Source organism: Ruditapes philippinarum, unplaced genomic scaffold, assembly GCF_026571515.1.
Source record: "Ruditapes philippinarum isolate M1 unplaced genomic scaffold, ASM2657151v2 ctg1133_1_1_1_1, whole genome shotgun sequence".
Lineage (NCBI taxonomy): Eukaryota > Metazoa > Mollusca > Bivalvia > Venerida > Veneridae > Ruditapes > Ruditapes philippinarum.
Window position 1 is genome coordinate 96,854 of NW_026855123.1, and position 16,856 is coordinate 113,709.

Consider the following 16,856-nt stretch of genomic DNA (forward strand, 5'->3'; position numbering starts at 1 on the left):
TTATATATAATTAAAAGCATTGAAATTAAAATTTCAAGCCCCTTAAATATTTAAGATATATATTTGAATGTTCGAGTCAAACCCGTTTAAGAACATTTCCTTATAATGATTATACATTAAGAAATTAAGAACCCAAGCCCATTTTGAATATCGTCTAATTAATGTCTACATTAGATTTAAGATTCCAAGCCATTTTTTGAACAATTTCTAATGATTATATTATACATGTACATTGAAATTAAGGATCTAATCCGTTTCGAAACATTGTGTAATGATTATTTTCATTGCATTTAAGATTTCAAGCCGTTTTGGAACATTGTCTAATAATCATATACAATAAAAATTAAGATTCCAAGTCGTTTTGGAACATGGTATATTGACCATGTACATTAAAAAGTGTCCAAGCCGTTTTGAGACATTTACTTTTAATTACGTACATAGAAAAAAATCCAAACCATTTCAGAACATATTCTAATTGTTATTAAAAAAAGAGTGCAAGCCGTTTAAGAACATTCTCTAATAATAATGATATGCTTCTAAATTAAGTTCCAACCCGTTTTGGAACATCTTATAATGAATAAGTACTTTGAAATTCAGATTTGAGACCGTTTTAGAACTTTTTTTAATGTATTGAACATGTAAAATGAAATTAAGATTCCAAGCCATTTTGGAACATTTTTAAAACAAACATGCGCTTTAAATTAAGAATGAAAGCCGTTTTGGAATATTGTTCTATGATGAAAACATTGAAATTAAAGATCATGCATGTAACTTCGTTATTTGAAGTAGGATTTTAAAAGAATTTCATAGAAATTATCACCATATTGAGACGACGTTTCGTGTGCAACATTTGGGTCGCTACCTTGAAGGTCAAGGTCACAGCGTGACCTTGCAGCAAATAGTGTTCGGCCAATAACTTAGTTACTTGAAATCGGATTTTAAAACTATTTCACAGAAATGATCACCATATTGAGACAATGTGTCGCGCGCAATATTTGGCTCGCTACCTTGAAGGTCAAGGTCACAGAATGACCTTGCAGCTAAATCGTGTCCGGCCCATTACTTCGTTACTTGAAGTCGGATTTAACAACTTTTTCAGAGAGATGATCACCATATTGAATTGACGTGTCACATACAACATTTGGGTCGCTAGCTTGAAGGTCAATGTCACAGAATGACCTTGCAGCAGAAACGTGTCTGGCACATAACTTCGTTATTTGAAGTTGGATTTTACGAATATTTCACAGAAATGATCACCATATTGAGACGACGTGTCGCGCGCAACATTTGGGTGGCTACCTTGAAGGTCAATGTCACAGCATGACTTTACAGCAAAATCGTGTCCGGTCCATAACTTTGTTATTTGAAGTCGGATTTTGCAACTATTTCACAGAAATGATCACCATATTGAGACAATGTGTCGCGCGCAACATTTGGGTTGTTTTGAAACTTTAAACTTTGTCTGTAACATAACCCTGACACTACTAGAGGATACCTTCCTGTGTCCAAAACCTATCACCCGGTTCAACCGGCTCTTGTTAATCTAAATTTCAAGATATATGTTATCATAAAAAGAAGTTTAAATGAGTCATAAATTAATTCCAAAGCAAATTCTTATTCCTGCTGCTGCTCCTGCTGCTCTGTTATTCTAAGTACTGTCAATAGGCCCTAAAGCTGAACAGTCAAAATATGGGTATTAGAACTAAAGGCCTCAACCGCCTACTGTCGGGTACTCTCATGCTGACGTTAATAGTTTTAAGCCTATAGTACATTAATCAATGCACAACTTTAAAAAAAACTAACTTAAAACTTTTTATATTCATAATGATAGGTAAATTTTAATGATCTTTGCTTGTTTTTTTTATTTCTACATTAGAAATAATCAGATCAAGAAAAAAAAGAAAAAATTTAAGTCAAATCCGCAGATATGAGTATTATCCGGTATTAACACCCAAGGTTGAATATAAAAATTAATTCAAACAAATAAAAACGAAAATTTAAGAAGACTTTCGAAGAATAGATTTTAAATCAAATACTAAGTCTGTTTACAGTAAATTGAATATAAAAGTAAATTTATTTCCAAAACTTCACAATAATAGTGTTTTCAAGGTCAGGGTATCGCATTGTAACATGGCCAGCGATTGGCTGAAAAAACCGTATGAATCAGTTTATACATGAGGTGATTGGATGAAAATGGGATATTTTTAAGTATAAAAACTAATTTAGAAAGTAACACTACATTGTTTTCTGAAGAAAATGAAATATTTCATGAGTCTCTATGATAACTTTGACTTGGATATTTGCATTTACAAAAAGTGTATGTCAGTCATGTGATCAGCAGACACTTTCAAAGAAATGGGGGGTAATCCTCTTTGAAGTCATTTTGCAAAAATTTTGGTTGGCTACCCCAGGTACGTACGTATATTAATATACCCGATATACGTTAATATACGTACCTGGCTACCCCTATATAACAGGAACATTTTTATGTGTCAGGCATTCCATTCTGCTAGAAAAATTACCTCTTTAGCATGAAAACATAATTTTAAGGTAGGATTAGGGACCACTTCTTATCATATGTAAGTCTATGGAAATATCAATGTGAGTGTCTGACCTCAATATTAGTACAGATTCCGTTTAAATCATTTCTTCTTTTTTACTAAACACCGGAAGATGGCGTGTACTTTCACTTTGCAAAAATTTTATTATATTTTGATTTTGTGTATATTTGCAAGCATCATTAATGGTGAAACAAAAGATGAAAATGTAAAAAAGCAAAATGAAGATAAATGGAAGAAAAAAGACATTCGAGATTACTCTGAGGCTGATCTGGAACGACTTTACGATCAGTGGGAGGTAATTTGACATATGTTTTCGCGAGACTGAGTTTCAAAACAAAAAACCGAAGTTTTAAGCACCGGGGCTCGACACAGTGTTTATTGATACGGGGAAGTCGTAGGGTGGGTCTGTGAAATGTGTCCGGGCTTTGACTTGCCCGGCTATAGACTAATTGTGTATATTTCAAAGGAAATCAAATGAAAAAATAAACAATTAAAAAATATCTATCTATCTCTGAGTACTGCCAACCCCTCTCGCGAGCGTTATAGGCAGGAAATTGTGCGCGTCGGGTGTGTTAGTGAAAGGAGTGAGAGAAAGTAAAAACCTGTAAAATGAACATGATCACGACAGTGAGAGACATTGAAAACTTCTAGTCATTGTTAAAATATTTTATTAGTAAGCAGTGTTGCATCTAGAATTTCAAAATTATGGGGGATTGTCCCCCACACAATTGAAAAATGTCGGGGATTTGAAAAAATGTGGGGGACATACATTTACCTTACAATTAATTTATTTTACATTGAGGCATTTTTGACGGCTATCGTCCGCTCAACAACGGAAATAGAAAAAATAAAATATTGACGAATACTACAATACACATGCGAGATGACCCAGTAGGCTGCTACACGCGATTTAGTACGTATTTAAGTCATTACCGCGAGTGAAAACAAACATGGCTGAAGCGTTCAAGATACGATGAAGATAGACTGAATTAAGTTGAAAGGATTATCAGATGCGCAACTTGGCGCGCATTGACACCGTTAAAATGCTCGATCTGCATAAAATATGCGCAAATTGCACGGCCTAGATGCAACACTGAGTAAGGGTGAAAGAAAGATTTAAAAGTAAAAACACAACAAGTCAACTAATACTGTATCTTAACCACTGCCTGTTTGTATTGATGTAGATCAGGCAGGGCCAAAACACCAATTTTGGGGAAGGGCCCTCAGCCTTTTTCTTGGGGAAAAAAAATTGTGATTTTGGCATACTTTGGGAAAAGGGGTTTCAAATTTAACACTTACTTTTAACAAGTTCTTCAAAATAGACAAGCAAAAAGCACTGGGCAATACAAATATGGCAGTAAAAAACCTTAATTCAACCCCATCATTTAATTTTTTCTAACTTCTATGGGAAATCTTAAAAGACTGGGGAATTTTGAGGACCAAACTGGGGAAAAAAAGAGGCTAGTTTGGTTGGGGAAGCAGCCTATATTCGGCCTCTGTAAAGAAGGGTTTTTAGGCTCTGTCAGGCAGGGTGACAATGCTCCTTGGGAGCTGGTTCCAAAGTGTGATACAGTGGGGGAAGAACGAGAACTTGTGGTAGTCTGGTGTATTGTAATATATAGATTTCAATACCTACCAGTGAAATTTTCAGTGTCATATCTAGTTTTGAGCTGCCATTTTAAATGTAACTCAATGATAATAGGTGGGTTATTGCAATATCGGAACAATCACAACTTTTTCGGGTTTGTATTAATCTTCGAGATGTTCCGAGTGAAAACAGAGGCGGTATTATCATTGAGTTACATTGAATATGGCAGTGCTCAATTAGAACTGACCCTGAAAATTTCATTGATATGTATAGAATTCTATATATTTTTAATATTTTTTTATATTTGATTTCCTTTTCAATTTACACATGTAGTCTATCGCCAGGCAAGTCAAAGGCAGGGACCGGGAAGTGGGCTACACCATCCCGGCCTTTGACTTCCCGGTATAAAACTTCCAAAAGCATTACACCTGGTCGAAATTTTGTGACAACTCTGGTTAAAAAATCCTGGATTAGAGCATGTAAAATGTTTAAAAATGATAGTAAAAAGCTTGAAGGCAGATTTTATTCTTTAATACTATGGTATATGAAGTAATAAATGTATAATCTGCTGCAAATATTATTGTTTATGTTTGCATTTAAAAAGGAATAACTCCAAAAAAAGGTTTATTCGGAAAGATGCATTGCTACACAGTAAAACCGTACTTAAAATAGTAGCATAATATTTTGTTCCAGAACTAGGGCTGTCATTGAATATCGCAATATCGATATATCATCGATATTAATCATTCTATACAATACTGATAGAAACTTTCAAATATCGATACAAGCTAAAATTTATTTCTATTATTTTGTGAATATACCTCTCTGTTTTGCCTAATAAGAGAAATCACTTTTTTCCAGTTCTGTTGGTTAACTAGAACTTCATATTCCATTATGAAATGTCAGTGACAAAAATAACACTAAAAACAAACTTTCTGTTAGTTTGAAGTATTTGTAATGTGTAATACAGGCATTCATAACACCAGGATCCCTTTTTAACACTTATCTAAGAGTTTTTCATTGTATCTTCTGTCAAAGTCGATATATCGATTACGATATTTCATTGATATTTGTCTCTAGATATATCGATACAAAATTATCCATCAATGACAGCCCTATCCAGAACATTTTATTCTGTGTAAATAGGTAATATGCTTGTGTTTGTTAAGTAACAAAGACACTCATGTTTAAACTCTTTTTTGAAGCCACCATAAATGTAATTTTATTGTTATGGAATTAAAATAATTGTACTGCTTACAAATTATATGAAACTATTAAACCAGGACCTTTATTTGCTTTAATATATGACAATATTAAAGGGACTCCACTGAGGTTTTTTGACAAAACAGGACTAGAAATGTTTCCCCGATATTTGTGTACCATTTGATGTAGGTCTGGACCGATAACTTGTGTTAAATTTTTCATATTATTATTATTCCCTCATCCCGCTTTCCAAGAATCATCATTTTATTTTGCAAAATAACCCAAAAAGGAAAAACGTTGCAACGCTTTTCATTTCAATCTGGCTAAGAATGGCCCAAAAATAAATTTTTTAAATTTCATTCTGAGTATATTTCTTTATTATCCTTGGCAAATTTTTCCGTTTTAAGTGCTTTGTTTGATTTATGAAAGAATTTTAAATTTTATGTTTTGAGCCAGTTTTGACCGCTGTAAATAAGTTCCTTTAAGTAAATATGTTTATGTAAATTTTACTTTGGACCTCAGACGGCTCATCAAATCCATCCTTATTCACAATCCCAGTCTGATTTCTAAAAATAAACTTCCCTTTAGAAACTTCAGTAAACATCTTAATTGAAAAAAAGAGAGCTTTTTTAGGCATTTCAAATTAATTGATTATTATTTTTGCAGGATTTAACAAAGACTCATAATGACTAGATCACTCCTACTTGAAATTATCACATTTAATTCTGTCTGGTTATTAATTATTGTACACTTTATAGAAAGCAGTATTTTTGGTACATATCCAACCATCCTTGCATATTAAAAGTTAGGTATTTGTGATAAACAGATTCCCTGGGTAGACAATGCTGGGATATTAAATTTTTAAAATCTCAGTTATTTATGGTAGCAGATTCTTCGCATGGACCATGTATGGATGTTGTTGATTAGCAGGGCTCTTTGGTAAATATCAAACCATCCTTGCATATTAAATGTCCATTAATTGTGATAAACAGATTCCCTGGGTAGACAATGCAGGGATATTAAATTTTGAAAATCTCAGTTATTTCTGGTAACAGATTCTTCGCGTGGACCATGTATGAATGTTGTTGATTAGATATCTTACATGTAGCTGTCTCGTCGTGTAAAAATATCTTATAATAAAATTGTGTTTAATAATGAAGTCTGTTGACATTCCATGAAAATCTTTCCCTTGTTTTTTTGATATCATAGGTATATCCTTTTGAAAAACTTCCAGAAATTATTTCTATGAAACATAGGGATTGGTACATTCCTTTTGAAAAAGTTTCACAAACTATTTCTATGAAACATAGGGATTGGTACATACCTTTATAGGGAGTTTGGAAAATGTTTGGGAAAATATACATGTACAAAACAGCTTGGACATAAATAACCAAGGTTTTTTGAAGTGAACAACATGGCATTGCATTTCGTTTGGTCGATTTTAACACATTTTCGGTCATAAATTGGTTGTCAGTCCACCTTACGACCGGCTTTCATGGATAACTTACTAGCAACTACTAATTTCTTTCCAAGTGTCTAACTACTAAGCCAAAATTAATTTATATTATTTCTAAATCATTATATACTGTATCAGTGGTTTTAAGTTAGCGACGCGGAAATATTGGCAAATTGCGCAGAATGAAGAAAATCACTAACATTTCTTATGGCGTTAATATCAACAAAACCTGTCATTAAGTTCTAATAATATGATCCTGAAGAAATATGATTAACAAAAATCAGTAATAAAAGAACTGGTAGTCTATATTCTATAAATGCTTTCTTATAATACACTATAATAGTGCATATGTTTGTAACATTGCTTTTCATTGGATAATTGTGATGTTTATATAGTTTCATACACACGGCCACTGTCAATGAAGAAATCTAATAATCGATTTTTCTCTAAAAAGTGATCTTACTGTAATATAAATTTGTTACAAGTATTTCTGACAGGTTATATGGTTATATATAAATGTTTGTTTCCAATATAACCTCGAGTCGCCTTTTTTATTTCCAAACCGACGTTTATAACGAACCACATAGCTTATTTAAAATCTTTATAACTTATAATATAATCAGAGCTTATGGAAGACATACATGTGAACTCTCCCATTTTCAGCGGGAGACTCTTACTTTCAGCAGCCATATTTTCAAAGATTTTCTTAGAATACAACCCATGAATAGACTCAATCCTGCCTGAAACATTTTCAATTTAGTTATTTTGGGCTTTCTCTAGGGATTTCGTTTTAACTATTTTCTCATGACTGGCTGTAGGATGCAGACGAGGACGAACTACCGGAAGATGAATTACCGGAGTGGAAACGAGAACCCCCGAAAGTGGACATGTCCAAGTTGAACACTGCCGACCCAGAGGGCATGCTGAAAGCTACAAAGAAAGGAAAGACTCTTATGATGTTTGCATCTGTTTCTGGTAAATATTTTAAACACACATCATTAGTGTCTGGTAAACATTTTAAACACTTGCTTGTGTCTGGTAAATATTTTAAACACACATTGGTGTCTGGTAAATATATATTGTATCATAGTTTTGGGACCTTTCTGTTGAAAATGTGTCAGAGTTAAATCATATACATATACATGCACAGTGCGTGAACTGGAGTGCAGGTATTAGTTACCCGCACTCCAGAGCATGCCCATTGATTGGCTCATTTTTACTTGGGTTTACTTATTGTGACGAAAGAGAAAGGGAAAGCAACAGAAATATCATATTTGGATGCTCGTTCATTGGTTACTTTTTTCAGGGATTTTATATTGTGACAACAGGGAACATGTTTTTATGTTTGACTGTGATACAAAAGAGAAAGAACATCAAAACACACTCGGCAATCTGATTAATACTCGGGGGCTACGCCCCCTCGTACAAATCAGATAGCCTCGTGCTTCCATGCTCTTTCTATTACTTAAACACACATTAGTGTCTGGTAAATATATTTCAAACACACCTTAGTGCCTTGTAAATATTTTAAACACACCTTAGTGCCTGGTAAATATATTTCTAACACACATAAGTGTCTGGTAAATATTTCAAACACACCTTAGTGCCTGGTTAATATTTAAAACAGGCCTTAATGCCTGGTAAATATTTCAAACACACATTAGTGTTTCGTAAATATATTTCAAACACACTTTTGTGCCTGGTAAATACTTTAAACACACACTAGTGCCTGATAAATATTTCAAACACATTTGAGTCTGGAAAACATTTTAAACACTCATTTGAGTCTGATAAACATTTTAAACACTCATTTGAGTCTTGTAATCATTTTTAAACACTCATTTGAGTCTGATAAACATTTTAAACACTCATTTGAGTCTTGTAATCATTTTTAAACACTCATTTGAGTCTGATAAACATTTTAAACACTCATTTGAGTCTGGTAAACATTTAAACACTCATCCATATCCAGTAAACATTTTAAACTTTTATTTTTTTCCAGTTAGCATGTTCAACACTCTTTTCTGTCTGGTAAACATTTTAAACATTTGTTAGTGTCAGGTAATCATTGATAAACCTGTTAAACACTCATTTATCTCTAGAAACATTCTTTAGTAACATTTTGATAACCTCTCAGTCTGATGTAAGCATTTAATTTGTACAAAAATGAACTTGTTATGAATTTGGAATTGCCGATGAGGAAACATGGTGATTACTTTAGTTGGGTTTTAATCCATTATCCCTGGGTTGAGAGGCAGACACCTTAATAACTAGGCCACTGCTTCTAGTAACATTTACAATAGTGGAATTATAAGGCAGTTGGCAGGTCATTATTCCTTGTTACTGCAGTAGTGTTCAAAGAGTTGAAAACATACAAAATACATGTTAATTACTTTCCAAAGATAAAAATGAAAATTAAACAAAAATAAATAAATGAGTAATAAGTGATAAATTTTGAAGATATAATACTTTAATTTATCACACACCGTGCCGATTTTGCGACTTCATAAAAATGGTATTGCATGGCCGTGCATATATTTTGATGTGACGTCATTAGCATTATACAAACATAATGTAAGGATGTGCTAAATTTTAGCATTATACTATAGGTCCCAATGAAAAATGATTTGTTTGCACTTTAAACAGTCTTTATTTCTTGTAGGGTTTTGACATGTGTGGTTTTGTCCTACATTCCCTCTACAGTATATATGTTGTTGTTGGACCTTGTATGTTTGTAAATTACTTTCAGGAAATCCTACGCAAGACGAAACTGAAAAGGTGACACAAATCTGGGCTGGAAGTCTTTTTAATGCAAATATAGAAACTCAAAGGTATGTATTCCAACAGGTGTTGCTACATTTGTTTAATCATGATAGATTGAAGTTTAGACTTTTTAACTTTGTTCTGGCCATATATTGTGTTTTATGAAAAAGTAGAAAAAATTATTTGCATTTTATACATGGTCATGAACTTAGTAATTATATTTTATAGACTAATACACGGATAAAAAGTGTCCGAACTAGCAGAAGACAGGCTATTCTTATCAGTATTTTTTTGAGATAACCGGTTGCGTATCTCAGACATTTTAACTTTGTTCTGTACATATATTGTGTTTTATGAAAAAGTAGAAAAAATTATTTGCATTTTATACATGGTCATGAACTTAGTTATTAGATTTTTTATAGATGGTCTTCAGCTTTGCATCTTTTATGCTTGGTCATTTGACTATTAGATTCATTGATTTCTCTGTTGGCAAATAGTTTGTCAGTTTTAGCTTGCATGTTGAAAAGTTTACTTTCTATGCAGATATGTGGTTGGCAAGAATAGTGTTGATTTCATGTTGAAAATCTAATTTTCTATGCAAGTAATTATGTGGATTGTGAGCAGATATGTGGATGGCTAGAATAGTGTTATTTTTCATGTAGTCTTTTCTGTTTCATGTTGGAAAGTTTATTGTCTATGCAGATATGTGGCAAGCAGATAATTATGTGGTTGTCCGGAATTGTTTTGATTTTATGTTGAAAAGTTTTATTTTCTATGCAAGTACATATATGTAGTTAATCAAGAATAGTGTTATTTTCAGTTTATTTTCTATGCAGATTTGTGGTTGGCAAGAACAGTGTGATTTTCATGTTAAAAAGATCATTTTCTGTGCAGATATGTGGTTGGCGAGCAGATTTGTGGTTGGCAAGAATAGTGTTATTTTCATATTAAAAAGATCATTTTCTGTGCATGTATGTGGTTGGCGAACAGATATGTAGTTGGCAAGTTCATGTTATTCTCATGTTTAAAAGTTTATTTTCTATGCAGGTAAATGTATGTGGTTGTTGTGCTATTGTATAGTTGGGAGAATTATGTTACTTTCATGTTGAAAACTTAATTCTCTACAAAGCTATACGGAAGGTGAATCCAGACACATTATTATCACTTGTAGCACTCCAACACTTGAAAAAGTCACGATGCTCACTTATCACGAAATTCAATTTTTGTACACAGGTACGTGGTAGGGGAGAATCGTGTTATCTTCATGTTGAAGGATGGAGCTATGGCTTGGGAGGTTAAGGACTTTCTAGTCAAACAGGACCGATGTGAAGAGGTGACAATCGAGGGTAAAAGTTATCCCGGAAAGGTTTGTATTTATTCGGATAAATTCCGTATTTCCTTTACCATGGTCTTTATGTGAAAACAGAACCAATTTTATTATTAACAGCAAGTCTATTTAACTCAAATTGTATCACATTTTAGTTTATACAAATTAATTTTAGTTTGATTGTGTGGAAGCTTTAAGCTTATTGAAACACTCTCGAATCTTTTTCTAGAACCAACCGTAACTAAGCAATGTGTGTAAAGTTTTTTGCTCAAGGAAACATCGGCTTGACCCTAACGAGATTTGAACCCACGTGGCTAGCAATCCCTAGATTACTAGTCTGATGCGTTAACCACTCGGCCATGCCGCCACATGTTTTGACGTGCATTGAGGAGCATCTGAGGTCCCCCTCCACAAGTAAAACTTGGGAAGTCGCCATATGACCTATCCTGTGTTGGTGCGATGTTACCTAATGAATTTTTTTTTACTTGAAGGATTGTCAGACTTGTACATCACTATGATTAACCATTGTTAAACATATGGCGTACAAAAGTCAATATACACTGTCTTATAAACTGCTAAAAAGCCTTGATATTAAATATACAGTATACATTGTATACTCAGTTCCTATGATATCACGGGTTCTTTGATATCACAATATTTACATTTTCTGTCTGTGACTGCCTGTGAAAGCAACACATGTTGATGATACTTTTCTTAAATCTTTGACACTAAATCACATAGCATCTGCCAATAAATTTAATTTTGTGATTAATGAATACATTCCTTTTAAAAAAATCTTCATATTTGACTACTATTTCTCTTAATTTTTTTTACACAGTCAGTTGAAATATGTTATTATCTAATATTTTGGCATATTGACTTTTCATATAGCTTTAATTTTATAGCAAATTAGGTTTTGGAAGATTTCCACAATTTAATTTGAAGATTATGACACTTCTATCCTTCCATACTTGCATATTTGGGAATTACCATGATACCATAGTAACCTCCTCTGAAATCACCCAAATTGGTAGACAATGGAAATAGTTGAATGGTTGTCAAACTTGGATAAATACCCCCAGACAAGACAAAACTGAATTTGACCTTGACACATAATAATATATAATGTGACTTTGACCTTAAAGGTCAATTTATTGATTTGTCTAAAATTGACCATAACTTTATAATTAATGGACGGATTTAATTCCAAAGTGCACAAAACATTATTAATTACAACACTGACATGTTGAATTATTTAAGTGTGACCTTGCCCTATCAATGACATTGACAGTCAAGGTTAAATATGAAATTTTATTTCAATTCTAAAATAAAAAATGTGAAGTTGTCTATGCAAACATTTCACAATGTCCTTGCTCTAATGTGGGGGGAAAAAATCAAGTGTACTCTCAGATGACACCTACCTGGTATACAAAAATTCAGAGATGTTTGATGCATGACCTCCTGTTGACCTTTTATAATGACTGGTCCCCCTTATCATTTCCTCGATAAATTCTATGTAGTGGATTTATGTTTCGTTTTACAGGGTGCTTCAAAAGATAAAAAGGATTCAAATAAAACCAAAGATAATAAAAAGGGCAAAAAGACAGAAAAAAGTAAAGGAAAGACCAAGTCATCAGATAAAAACGACAACAAATCCAACAATAAGAAGAAAACAGAATTATGATGCCCAAGATATGAATCTGAAGTAAAGTATTAAAATGAAGAAAAGTAATTACAGAAAAGTGAAGCAGAGCAGGAATTAATTATTGGTGCTATATTGATATAAAATATATCAAAAATTAAACTGCAATAGAAATAATACCATTTCCTCTTTTTGAGATTCATACAGGGCTTCCGTTAATGGCAGTTTGGGAGTCATTTACTCATTGATTTTAGCTTGTGACTTCAAAAATATAATGCTTTTCCTTCTTTACCTATATAGTGTGACTTCCAATGTCCTGACATTTTGCAGTCTTTGATTTTCAAATTTTGGAACTCAGTGGAAGCCCTGTTCATATACATGTATGAAGGTTGCCAGAGGTATTATTTTTTCTTGATTAATAGACAGTATTTTTCAGTTTCTGCTTCTTTGCATCAGTGCTTTGAAATGTCAACTTATATCAACAAATTGCAAGATGAACAACATGTTTTCAGTGGAGTCTTTCCAATGCCACCATGATTGTTGTTGATAATTCATACGCTAACCAGGTGCTAAATAAAAATTAACAGATTTTGTAAGTTCTTTAAGAATATTTTTTTATTTTTGCAATCTTTGAAGATTGGTCCTTTGTAGAGAAATTATCTTTTCACAACATTATCTTACCTACCAAAATATATTTTTGTTTGTTTATCTTATAAATGCAATAAAATCTTTTTTTCTCATTTGAATTCTGATGCATACTGGATTAAGTAAAACATATGGTCATACACACGAACATTATAGTGTAGATCTGCAACATAGTGAAATGTAATCTCATTTTAACTGTTAGTTTATACTTATTTATAATAGTTTGATTGTGATGGAACTTTAAGCATACTTGAAACACTCTCGAATCCATTCCCTAAACCAACCACTACTAAGCAATGAGTGAAAAGTTTCATGCTCACAAAAACAAAGGCTAGCCCCTGACAGGGTTTGAACCCTCATGGCCAGCAATCATTAGATTACTAGTCTGAAGTGTCAACCACTCTGACATGTCGACATTTGAACTGTTAAAATTTTAATCAGAGAAAAACAGCAGTGTAACTGTTTGTTTAAGAAATAATATCCCAACTGTGATTTTATCGCTCAATAAAATCACTGTTTGGAGTTCAGATGCGAGGAATTATATTACGAGGGCGTAGCCCGAGTGATATAATGATGCGCATCCAAATGCATCAAGCGATGAAATCACTGTTTTTGATATTATTTCGATTCTAACGAGACATCAACAAATAAATGTTGCAGTAACTTATATTAAGCTAAATTGCCCCTGAATTGTTTCTGTACTTATTTTCAGCGTGTCGCATTTTTAAAGTGTTACATCGCATCTGTAATGCTTACGTCACATTTCTAAATATAGAACGTCAACAGTGATTTTGTAGCATAATAACACATACTTTGGTCCTTTTATGTTCAATAGGGCAAAATGCGGGTCGTGTTAGAATTATATATAACAGTTGATTGTCAGTGAGATTAAGCAGAGCTTTGTTTTGACTTGTTATTTGTGAAAGTGATTGAAGCATTGTTTGTTTATATGAGCCGCGTCATGACAAAACCAATGTAATGGGTTTGCAACCAGCATGGATCCAGACCAGCTTGCGCATACGCACAGTCTGATCAGGATCCATGCTGTTCGCTTTTAAATCTTTTAACAAGCGTGGATCCTGATCAGACTGCTGGTCGCAAATGCACTATGTTGGTTTTGTCGTGATGCAGCTCATATATTTTTTTTTGTCAGGGACATTTAGCAATAACTTCTCATGACACAAAGATATAATAGTGTTTAATTATAAAATATTGTTTAATATATGCTTTCTGGAAAGATACATGTATAAGTATTTGTTTATGAAATGCTGTTTTGTAAGAGAGATAATATATATACCAGGGTTTTGTTATATACAAAAAATTTGCTTGTCAGGGATATTTTTTTAGCAGTGTTTGATATTTATGTTGTTTGTCAAATAGGGTGTGGCAGTGCTTGTTTATAAAACATTGTTTTGTGAGAGATATTTAGCAGTGTATTTGATTGACATGTTGTTTGTCATATGTATGTAGCAATGTTTGTTTCTATCAAAAGTTATTTATCAGTGTTCATTTACAAAATTTTCAGCAGTGTTTGTTTAAGAAAAATGTTATTTAGGAGTGTTTGTTCATGAAAAATGTTGTTTAGGAGTGTTTGTTCATGGAAAAATGCTGTTTTTATGAAAAATGCCGTTTAGCAGTGTTTGTTCATGAAAAATGCCGTTTAGCAGTGTTTGTTCATGAAAAATGCCGTTTAGCTGTGTTTGTTCATGAAAAATGACGTTTAGCTGTGTTTGTTCATGAAAAATGACGTTTAGCAGTGTTTGTTCATGAAAATGCTGTTGAGCAGTGTTTATTTATACAATGTTAAGCAGTGTTTTTTTTTATATAAAAAAAATCTTGTTTAGTATTGATTGTGTATGAAATTTTTTTTGTCAGAGGAAGATAGTATTGATTTGTATGCTAATAAATATGGCTATGTATAACTGACATACATGTACAATAATATTAATACTCAAGATATGTTAGACTTTTTTGGGGAAAAGGTTCACAGCTAAAAATTGGGAAATATTATTCAACATTTTCACTCCCTACACCACCCTTACTTTTAACTTTTAACATACTGATGTTTTTAACATACTTGTTCAGCTTCCATTTTTCAAACTATCTATGTTAATTTTGATATCACAATAAAAGATTTAAATGTTGAATCAGCCAATATTTGTGCAGATCCTGATAAGACTCTATGGATGTGCAGGCTGGCCAGGCACAAGCCTGGTAACAAATGCCTATCACTTTATCACTTTCTGTACAAGCAGAATAATGGTTAAATTGACTTATACTGTAACCTTTTCACAACTTGCCCATAAAAAAAGGTGATAAACATGCAATTGATTGTGTTCAGTGCATGAATTTCATGTTGTAAAGTTTGTGGACAGTGGGATGGGAGTCGAGACAAAATTGGAATATACTGTATTGACTTATTGATGTTATGTAATACCACATGGGTTCAGATGTGTTTGTTCATATTTCAAAAACAGGAAGTTCATTGTGTTCTGGAAGATTTGTTTTGAAGCTTATGAAACTTACGTGACTGGAATCAGATATGTTTTCCAAAGGGGGGATCGGCCCCAAATGTACGACCACATGCTAATAATTTGTCTTACATTGTAGAAATCATGTAACGTTTTCTAGATTTTTAAGCAAATATTGTATCCAATGTGTCACAAAATTGCTGCTATTTTCAATACTTTTACAATATTCTAAAATCTTATTTAAACTCCAAATTGTTTCTTGTCATTCATTTATTAAAGGATGACCACTTAGGCACAAAGGTCTAAAACTATAAAATTTGAAACTACATATTACATACATCAACTGGTACACTTGAAACAGAAAATATACACACACAAAAACAGTTAATATTTATACATTTTGTGTACTTCCAAATGAAAAAGCAAATCAATGTTTTAAGTTATGAGATTTTAAGCCCAATTTGAGTTAAAGACCCAGAAATGCTTTTATTTTATTTTCTCAAAGTCTTTTAATTTTTGGTGATCAGTTAAGTTATCCAAACAGATACTCATTGGCCAATTACTTGAACATGTTTATGCTTCTGTTGCTATGAGGCAAGTATTGTTATAGTGATTAAGTATTTTGCATGAAAGTCAAAATACTGTTTTGTTATCATTTTGCTACTTGTACCACAAATAATATTGCATTTAGCGCAATTTTTTCCATTAAAATAACAAAACATCTAACATGCTTTTAAATCAGTATTTAAGCCGCATCACGACAAAACCAACATAGTGCGTTTGTGACCAGCATGGATTTAGACCAGCCTGCGCATTCGCGCAGTCTGATCGGGATCCAAGCTGTTCACTCACCAAAATCTATATTATGTAGAGAAACTGATAGCGAACAGCATGGATCCTGATCAGACTCATTATGTTGGTTTTGTCTTGATGTGGCTCAATTTTAAGCATTTTAAAACACATGTTTGCACTTTCTATGAAGAACTGATGCATAATGTGCTATTAAAGCAGCACGCCTCCAGATTCATGCTAATTTTCATGACAAAATTGAAAATGTATTTAAAAGTAAAATATTGTGAAGTAACGGAAAGGAGAAATTTACACATTACAAAAATCAGTCACAACTCGCGTAAATTATCAAAATCAAGTCAAAATATTCGAAAATAGCATTTACTGCGTTAGTAACGCAGTAGACATATG

General features: G+C 32.8%; 1 protein-coding gene across 1 annotated transcript; it reads left to right on the top strand.

Moving 5' to 3' along the window:
• The first annotated feature begins 2,651 nt into the window (after nt 1-2,651).
• Nucleotides 2,652-13,115, top strand: LOC132742162 (LDLR chaperone boca-like). Its single transcript, XM_060730491.1, has 5 exons — nt 2,652-2,856; nt 7,627-7,783; nt 9,558-9,639; nt 10,805-10,937; nt 12,442-13,115. The coding sequence occupies exons 1-5, from the start codon at nt 2,674-2,676 to the stop codon at nt 12,580-12,582; spliced, it is 696 nt and encodes a 231-aa protein (XP_060586474.1). The 5' UTR covers nt 2,652-2,673; the 3' UTR covers nt 12,583-13,115.
• The last annotated feature ends 3,741 nt before the right edge of the window (nt 13,116-16,856 follow it).

What these genes read in the sequence shown, in the direction of transcription:
- LOC132742162 (XM_060730491.1), top strand. Translation starts at nt 2,674, where the DNA reads ATGGCGTGTACTTTCACTTTGCAAAAATTTTATTATATTTTGATTTTG. An exon ending in GACTTTACGATCAGTGGGAG is followed by an intron (nt 2,857 to 7,626) that starts GTAATTTGACAT and finishes GACTGGCTGTAG; the next exon opens with GATGCAGACGAGGACGAACT. An exon ending in GTAAAAGTTATCCCGGAAAG is followed by an intron (nt 10,938 to 12,441) that starts GTTTGTATTTAT and finishes TTCGTTTTACAG; the next exon opens with GGTGCTTCAAAAGATAAAAA.